Genomic DNA, 10030 nt, shown 5'->3' with positions numbered 1-10030 from the left:
TAGCCAGCGTTTACCAAGTCAATGAAAAATAGCCACCGTTTTGCTGCAATAGAGACCGGTCCAGCATAATACACTGGAGTTCGGTGCACTTGTGTATGAACTCCAAGATATTATGCTGGACCGGTGTACTTTGCTGGAACTCCAGTATATTATGCTGGAGTTCTAGTGTATTTATGCTGGAACTCCATCGTATTATGCTGGAGTTCCAGCATACTATCCTGGAACTCCAGTATAATATGCTGGAGTTCAAGTATACTTATGCTGGAACTCCAGCATAATATACTGGCGTATTTTCCGGATTTTGAACAGTGTTTTCGCTCAGATTTATCTTTACATAAAAAGTGACTAAATTTCGATTACCTTTGAAATTGGCTATTTTTGAATGACCAGTTGTAAATCTGGTTATTTTTAAAATTTTCCCAAATTTTTAAGAAAGATACCAACAAGATCCTAATAAATAAATACTAGTATTCATTTTCCTATTCCAATATAGGCAATCAATGTCACAGTTGTACTTATAGGAATCAACGTCGTACCAAATCTTCTTTCACTGTCACCTCTCAGTTGTTGTCACCTAACATATACACCTTTCTCAATTCTACCGAAAAACTCTTTGTCCGATTCTTCAAAACCAAAAATCTAGTAATTTCTTAACTTTTTCCATACACCCTTTTAATCCATTTAAACATTAGTATCAAATTTATTTCATTATTTCAAGACTCAATTTTTATCAGTTTAGCAGAAAATTGGTCATGGGTTGTTCTATAAAGCAATCACCTTTATCAATCACACCTTCTGATTTTATTCCCAAAAGGGGTTTTCATTTTAATTCAAATCTTGGAGTTTTACCAAAAACAAAGATTCAAAACTGTGATTTTTCAACCAAGAAACCTCTTTACATATCATCTGTTACAAAATTTGGTTCTTTTTCAAGAATTGGAACAATTTGCAAAGCATATGAAGCTGATAAATCACAGCCGTTGGATAAAAACATTGAGTTACCAAAATCATCAGAGGCTGCTGCTCAGAGGGTTAAAATCAGTATATATTTTGCTACATGGTGGGCTTTGAATGTTGTTTTTAATATATATAATAAGAAAGTTCTTAATGCTTATCCTTTTCCTTGGTTGACTTCTACTCTATCCCTTGCTACTGGCTCGTTGATTATGTTAATTTCATGGGTTACAAGAATTGCTGAATTCCCAAAAACGGATCTTGAGTTTTGGAAGAATCTGTTTCCGGTAAGAATTTTGATTTTTTAATGTTAGGATTAAGGTTTAGGTTTTTTTATGTGGTTGGTGTTTTTAGGGTTTTTGCTGGGGCAGTGAGGGTTTTAGGATTTTTAGGTGTTATTTCATCTGTTCCAAAAAAGAAAGGTACTATTTTCAAAATTTTTAAAGCTGTAAAAGTTATGATTTTTAAGTATTGTTATATAGTACTACTTTAGTAGTTTATGAATATATTTCCACCACATTTGGTGGGATCGATTGGATTACTCTGTACTTAACCAGAGGTCTCGGATTCGAGCCTGAAATGGAGAAACTCCTCCTCTGGTGGGCCTAGACGCAGAGCTGGATTGGATATTGGATGTAAAAGAAGGGCAGCCCGGTGCACGAAGCATCCCACCTTCATGCAAGGTCCGGGGAAGGGCCGCACCGCAAGAGGTGTGATGTGGGTAGCTTACCGTATCAATGGCTGATTCTACGGGTCGAACCCTGACCTATAGGTCACATGGAGACAACTTTATCGTTGCTCCTAGGCTTCCCTTCTTTGGATGCGGAATACCAAAAAAAGAGTTTGTGAAAATGTAATTTTGTCTCAATAAGATTGATAGATTAACTTCGAACATGGGTTACTTTGAATACTCTCATTGAATGGAGAGAATACATGATTTATTTATTTAGTGTGTCATGTTTCAAATAATATTTTTTTAAGTTTTTGTTACTGCTATTTTTGTAGGTTGCAGTTGCTCATACCATTGGGCATGTAGCAGCAACTGTTAGTATGTCTAAAGTTGCAGTGTCTTTTACTCATATCATCAAGAGTGGTGAACCGGCTTTTAGCGTATTGGTTTCGAGGTTTTTGCTTGGTGAGACTTTCCCGCTTCCGGTTTATTTGTCGCTTGTGCCAATCATTGGTGGTTGCGCACTTTCAGCTGCTACTGAGCTCAATTTCAACATGACTGGTAAGAGGAATTGCTATTATATTGTTTTAGTCAAGCACTTACTTCAACAATCTTTCGATTATTAACTCTGGTATGTGGATATATTATGGTTAGTTTCTGAAATTTACTTGATCGTTGATACAGGTTTTATGGGGGCGATGATATCAAATCTTGCATTTGTGTTCCGGAATATATTCTCAAAGAAAGGAATGAAGGGGAAGTCTGTTAGCGGGATGAACTATTATGCGTGTTTGTCCATTATGTCTCTGTTAATTCTTACACCTTTTGCAATTGCAATGGAGGGCCCCCAGATGTGGGCGGTAGGATGGGAAAACGCCCTCTCTCAAATTGGACCCAATTTTGTTTGGTAAGGACTAATAACTTCTGCTCTCATGATGTGTGCTCCCAATATTTCTAGTTCTTAACTTATGCTATGTTGATGGATAGTTGTATGATATTATACATCTATCTCTGATTATGTATCGTGGTTGTATCAGTTGGAAGTTGTTTCCATCTTCGTTAAAGTTAATTGAATCATGGTTTCTTTGACGATTTAAGAATGTTAATCGTTGATTTAAATCATGAATGTGGATATTAATCCCATTTTGTCTTGGCTTCCGTCGGCATCAACGCTATTAATGATAGCGCCTTAGTTTCTAGCTCTTTCTTGCATACATCTGAGTCATTCAATAAACTATTTGATATTAGTTATAATGTGGTATTATCTTTCTGGCCTCTGTTGATGTTACTGATCTATTGTCTCTTTTCTTCTTCTTCTTGAGCCGGGGGTCTATCGGAAACAGCCCATCTACCTTCCAGGGTAGGGGTCAAAGGCGTCTCAATAAAACTTGTGGCCTAAAGCCAAACTTTAATTAAGTGCCTTGATTTTTTTTTTTGTCTATAGTATAGTTATCTTGTAAAATATAGTATGTAATATTACATTGGTTCCTTTTTTTTCTTTCTTTCTTTTTGTCTATAGTGTAGTTATCTTATAAAATATAATATTAATATTGATATTGGTAAGAAAATTTAAGTTAATAAGATGTTAGCCACGTATTTTCAATTGGTTACGTTGGATCTTATTGTAAAATAATGTTATTTATCAATATGAAGATTTGAGTATCTTAATTCAAAGTTCTAAATATTTCTATTGTTAAAAAATAGATAATCTTTATTTATAAGGATTTAGTATTTTTGTTTTCTTTTTCTATAAACTTCAATATTGTCTAAACGAAAATAAGATAGTAAATTCACAACTAAAAATATTTTTGGTGCCCCAACATTTAGCGGGCCTAAAGCAAAAGCTTTACTAGCCTTCCCTTGATCCACCCCTGGTAGGGGTAAGGGTAGGGGTAAGGTCTGTGTACACACTACCCTCCCCAAACCCCAGTAGTGGAGGAATTATATTGGGGTGGTTGTTGTTGTTTGTTGATAGCAGTTGTAATGTGATTGCTGATGGAATTGTCTACTTGTGATGGAATTGTCTAATCATTTTGATGAGTAGCCTAATAACACTTTTTTTTTTGTATTTGGATTTGATACATGATATTAGGTGGGTGGCCGCGCAGAGCATATTCTATCACTTGTATAACCAGGTGTCATATATGTCCTTGGATGAGATTTCTCCCCTGACGTTTAGCATAGGAAATACAATGAAGCGGATATCTGTCATAGTTTCCTCCATCATAATCTTCCAAACACCCGTTCGGCCCATCAACGCACTTGGAGCCGCCATCGCGATCCTGGGAACCTTCATTTATTCACAAGTGAGTTTTCTTCACCGCTCTCTGTTTAGTCATTAATTGAAACTTTTGCTAAACCAATAATTCCTTTTACGCGTGTGGCCTACATTGTTCTGCTTCCCTCTCGTGTAACTTGATGTTAATGAAAAATAAGTGTAACATGTTACTGAGATATGCTATCTGAGTTAAGAATTTTTATTCTACATATATTACTTGTGGCAATAAATAAAAACTTAATGATAATTGAGATAACCCTTCCCAAAAGTAGGGTTGTCTTGGCATAATGCTCCCATATATCTGGTCAGAATCTTGAATAAAATATGATTTCACTTATTCTGGTGGTTTGTGGCTTGAATATTCACAATTTTCATTTCTGCAACTTAGGATCATGTCATATAAATTGTTCATCAATTAACTTCATTCGTACTTTGAGTGTATGCATTGTTTGTTGCTTCCTTCCAACTGTGATCAGTTTCTTTTGCTGAACGTTTTCATATACAACATCTTGCCCCGCAAGTATATTTTCCAATTGAATTATACCCTCATATCACGTTAAGTTGGAGATTAAAAGATGATATATTAAACTAAGCAATGATGGGACAGTTTATCTATTATCCTGAATAAAATTTGTTGCGACGGCCACAGCAATGTGTACTTAGTTCAGTTTTTACAGCTCTCTTGTTATCTGCCTTTCAGTAATTGGTAGAAGCCAAAACAATAGACTACTGCAATATATTTTGTTGTGCTGATCTTGTGCAATACTATGATAGTATACTCACAGTAACGCCCTTTACATATCAGTTCCATTCGGAAGATTACAAATTTGGAAGGCAGCCTCTGAAATGATTTCCGATGGCTGCCTACAATTTGCCGAATACTTTTACGTACAGTATTCTGCATTTCTGTTGTGAAGAGCATCGTGTTTAACCATTTTCGTTCTGGTTTTTCTTGAACAGTCAAAACAATAAGGTGCTTTACTAGAGGGCGATGATGATCCACTTGAGGCGACCGGATTTTGTTGATCGGAGGGTTCATTTTCTATTTTTTGATTGGATTTTTTCTCCAGTTAGATTTTTCTTCCTCTTTTTCTTTCTCCTTGGGATGAGGTAGATATGCAAGTTGTTGGAAAATAATATGTAGCAAATGACTAGACGGCTGGTATTCCTTAAATTTGTATGTAGAGGCAAAGTTAAGTATTTCTTGTCATGCTTTGGATAGAATATAGGGAAACTTACATAAATGTCTCAAATAAGTCTCAACTTACCCACCTCTGGCCAGTAGTCATAAACTTACCAAAACTAAGCAAGCACATATAAAATTGAAAAACAAAATAAATAAGGTTCTTTCTCTCAAAGAATCACATGTAAAAATCACCTTTCATATTTTTAAGCGTGATTAGAAATATTAGATGCAATACGAAAAGGAAATTTCATGGATGAGGTAGCAAATAAGGTGATGAAATATAAACAAAAAAATATAATATTCAAAAAATTTAAGTAAAAAAGGAATATTTTCAATGGGTATAGTTGAAATTCATTGAAAATATATAGATAAGTCAATATGCAAATTTTGAGGAAGATTGGAGGTGATTTGGATTAGTTTTGTATCAAAATTTATAATTAAATCGAATTCAAAAATTTTTTCTGCGACACATGTATCAAACATGTATCACGCATGTATTTCACACACAGGTACACATGGATATACGTGTGATACACAATCGATACAAATATGATACATATGTGATACACAAATGATACACATATCATTTTTTTCATGTTCAGTTTTACTTTGAATTTTCAATTCAAACCATCTCAAAACTTACCAAATCATCCCAAAACTGAGATTCAAGCTCCTTAAGATGTCTCAATCTATTCTAATAACACCACAAAAGAAGGCAAAAATTTGACATTTTTTTGCTACAAATAGCTAATTGGCTAATATGAGTAATATTTATGAATTGTCCAATTTTGTAATGAGCTACTTATAAATGGACATAGCTGGTAGTTTTCCTAGAATATAGATCAATTAAATAAGGGATCTTTACACAGATAGCCTGTCACGACCCTAGTTCACCAACAGTGAACATGTCATGACGGCACCTGGTCCCCATGACCAGGTAAGCCTAACATTTGCGGAAATATAATAATTGCGGAAAAATAGAGAAAAATCAAATCAAATATCTAAAGGAAACTGTACTGAATGCCGCTTGGCAAGTATAACTCAATATCACGTTAAAACAATTCCCAAAACCCGGAAACTCACCGGCAACACAGGCTACAGAAGTGTATAGTAAAGGTTCCAAACTCCAGAATTTCTAACCACCGAAAGAAGGAAAACTAAGTACTAAAGATAGAGTAAGAGGGAGACTCGTCGGTCTGCGGACGCAGCAGATCTACCTCGAAGTCTTCGTAGTCCTCCTGCCCACTGATAGTGCGCCTGAGTGGAGGTACCTGGATGATCTGCACATGAAAAACATGCACAGGAAGGGCATGAGTACACCACAGCGGTACTCAGTAAGTGCCAAGCCTAACCTCGGTTGGGTAGTGACGAGGAAGGTCAGGGCCCTACTGAGACAAAATATAATAATAACACTTTAACAATATAAAAATCTAACAGATATAATAAGTACAGCAGTGAGATAAGACAAGTCAACGAGGCTACAACAACTACACGAGTACAGAATAAACACAGAGTAAACACAGCTCAATACCAATGATAACAATGAGGGTCTCCCTGGATACCGTCCTGTAGCCCTTTTTTCTCAACTGTCTAGTGGATCTCCCGGGATACCGTCCCGTAGTCCATTATATATGTACATCCGAAGGATCTCCCGGGATACTGTTCCGTAGTCCAACTACCAATGTGCAGGAGGATCTATCGGGAATCTAACCCGCAGTCCTAAAGTAAAAGTGCAGGGGGATCTATCCGGAATCTAACCCGCAGTCCCAAAGTAAAAGTGCAGGGGGATCTATCGGGAATCGAACCCGCAGTCCCAAAGTAAACAAACGAAGGGGGGGGGGGGGGGGGGAGCTACCGGAATCCCACATCCGTAGTCCTAATGTAAATGCGCAATCACAACCAGAAGGTACACGGAAACGAAGTACAAAAGACAAGCAATAGGTAGTACTGGCCTAGCATGCTCCACGTAGTACAGTCAAGGCAACTTACGCAATTAGGCAAGTTAAATCAACTAAACATGTTTTCCTAATCTAGCACAGGTTATAATTGCAAGTAGAATAAAGCAAATATGAAAGGAACTCAATCTCAATATCTTAAGGAAATCGGACTTTCAACAATTGGCTCAAGTACGCGCCCGTCACCTCGCGTACAAGGCACTCAAATCAACAAATAACAAATCCTAAGGGGAAAGGTCCCCCCACACAAGGTTAGACAAGCCACTTACCTCGAACCGGCTCAATATCAATAAAAACCACGCCTTTGCCACGAGTATCCGACTCCAAATGGCCCAAATCTATTCAATTCAATTACATATCATAAATAATATTGCAAACAACTTATTCCACTATTAAAATTAAAGCTAGGGCGCGAAAATAAATAAAATGACCAAAACGCCCCTCAAGCCAACGTCTCGGAATTGAATTATTTTCACATCTTTAGAACCCTCGTACTCTCACGAGTCTAACGATATAAAAATCTCCCAAATCGGAGGTTAAATGCCCACTCAAAACTCAATAGTCTAGCCAATAAAGTTTTACCCCAATTTATCCAATTTTTGGTCCAAAATTCGAATTCCAATGGGGTATTTAGCTATATAATGATGAAATATAATGAAAAGGGATCAAGAAAATGTTACCCAATGATTTTCTCTTCAAAATCCACTCAAAATCGCCTTCTCCCGAGCTCTCAATCGATTTTCAAACTTATGAAATTAAACCCTCGAAATTGATATTTCTGACAGTCAACGCTTCTGCGGACAAGGGACCGCTTCTGCGGTCCCGCTTAAGGGGAAAGCCAACCGCTTCTGCGGTTTTCATTAAAAGGGGCAGGACCGCGTCTGCGGTAGCTGGGCCGCTTCTGCGGTCCCGCTTAAGCGGAAAGCCAACCGCTTCTGCAGTTTTCATTAAAAGGGGCAGGACCGCGTCTGCGGTAGCTGGGCCGCTTCTGCGGCTTTGCTTCTGCGGAAGTGGCACCGCTTCTGCGGCTCCTGAGGAAGGGGCACAAGCCGCTTCTGCGACGTCCAAGGCCGCTTCTGCGGCTCCGCTTCTGCGGTTCCCAAGCCGCAGAAGCGAAAATACCAGAAAGAAAAATACCAGCTGCAGCAATTACTTAGAAATTTCTCCGTTAACCACCCGGAATCATCCCGAGGCCCCCGGGACCTCAACCAAAAGCACCAATACCACCTAATACCTTATTCAAACCTGTACCAATCCTTTAAACACCTAAAACAACACCGGAAACTCGATTAAATCAAAGATTTAAGCCTAAGAACTACAAGTTTCTTCCAAATACGCTTTCGATCAAAAACCTAACCAAAACACGTCCGAATGATCTAAAATTTTGCACGCACATCCCAAATGACATGACGGAGCTACTGCGACTTTCGAAATTCTAATCCGACCCTCGGATCAAAAACTCACTATCGAACCGGAAACTTCAAAATTAAACTTCGGCACTTCAAGCCTAAATGAGCTACGAGCTCCCAAAATACATTCCGAACACGCTTCCAACCCCGAAATCACCTAACGGAGCTAACGGAACTATCGGATTTCCATTTCGAGGTCGTCTTCATACTGTTCCGACTACGGACCACTTTTCAATGCTTAAGCTCTCATTTAGGGACTAAGTGTCCCAAAACTTTCCAAAACTCAACACCAAACGTCCCGGCAAACCAAAATAGCAGAAATGAACTTAGGGGAAGCAGTTGATGGGGGATCAGGGCGTAATTTCCAAAAACGGCCGGCCGGGTCGTTACATCCTCCTACACTTAAACATTCGTTCGTCCTCGAACGAGCATAGAGAACATACCTGAAGTAGTGAAAAGATGAGGGTACTGGCTGCGCATATCCTGCTCGGTCTCCCAAGTCGCCTCCTCGGCCGGCTGACCCCGCCACTGAATCTTTACTGAAGCTATGTTCTTTGACCTCAACTTTCTGATCTGCCTGTCCAAAATAGCCACTGGCTCCTCAACATAGGATAGATCCTTGTCCAACTGGACTGAACTGAAATCCAACACGTGCGACGGATCACCGTGATACCTCCGGAGCATCGAAACATGAAATACCGGATGAACTCCGGCCAAGCTGGGAGGTAAGGCAAGCTCATAAGCAACCTCCCCAACTCGCCTCAAGATCTCAAAAGGGCCAATAAACCTCGGACTCAGCTTGCCTTTCTTTCCAAACCTCATGACGCCCTTCATAGGCGAGACCCGAAGCAGAACCCGCTCACCAACCATATATGAAACATCACGAACCTTCCTGTCCGCGTAACTCTTCTGTCTAGACTGGGCTGTACGGAGTCTGTCCTGAATCACCTTGACCTTCTCCAATGCATCCTGAACCATCTCTGTACCCAATAGCCTGGCCTCACCCGGCTCGAACCAACCCACCGGAGATCTACACCTCCTGCCATATAAAGCCTCATACGGCGCCATCCGAATGCTGGACTGATAACTGTTGTTATAAGCAAACTCCGCCAATGGCAGGAAATGATCCCAAGACCCTCCAAACTCAATCACGCACGCACGGAGCATGTCCTCAAGAATCTGAATAGTGCGCTCGGACTGTCCGTCCGTCTGGGGGTGAAATGCTGTGCTCAACTCCACCCGAGTGCCTAACTCCTGATGCACAGCTCTCCAGAACCGCGATGTAAACTGAGTACCTCTGTCCGAAATGATAGAAACTGGAATACCATGCAGACGGACGATCTCCCTGATATAAATATCCGCCAATCGCTCCGATGAATAAGTGGTACACACAGGAATGAAATGAGCGGACTTGGTCAGCCGGTCCACAATAACCCAAATGGAATCAAACTTCTTCAAGGTCCGTGGAAGTCCAGATACAAAATCCATGGTGATGCGCTCCCATTTCCACTCTGGAATCTCTATCTGCTGGAGCAACCCACCCGGGCGCTGGTGCTCATACTTCACCTGCTGGCAGTT

At 39.6% G+C, this 10030-nt stretch overlaps 1 protein-coding gene across 1 annotated transcript; it reads left to right on the top strand.

Moving 5' to 3' along the window:
- LOC109228866 (glucose-6-phosphate/phosphate translocator 2, chloroplastic-like) lies at nt 524–5105 on the top strand. The gene is made up of 5 exons (XM_019394104.1): nt 524–1241; nt 1960–2185; nt 2309–2531; nt 3717–3930; nt 4863–5105. The coding sequence occupies exons 1-5, from the start codon at nt 753–755 to the stop codon at nt 4872–4874; spliced, it is 1164 nt and encodes a 387-aa protein (XP_019249649.1). The 5' UTR covers nt 524–752; the 3' UTR covers nt 4875–5105.

This window comes from Nicotiana attenuata, chromosome 7, assembly GCF_001879085.1.
Source record: "Nicotiana attenuata strain UT chromosome 7, NIATTr2, whole genome shotgun sequence".
Taxonomy (NCBI): domain Eukaryota; kingdom Viridiplantae; phylum Streptophyta; class Magnoliopsida; order Solanales; family Solanaceae; genus Nicotiana; species Nicotiana attenuata.
This window is presented reverse-complemented; position numbering and strand designations above follow the sequence as displayed.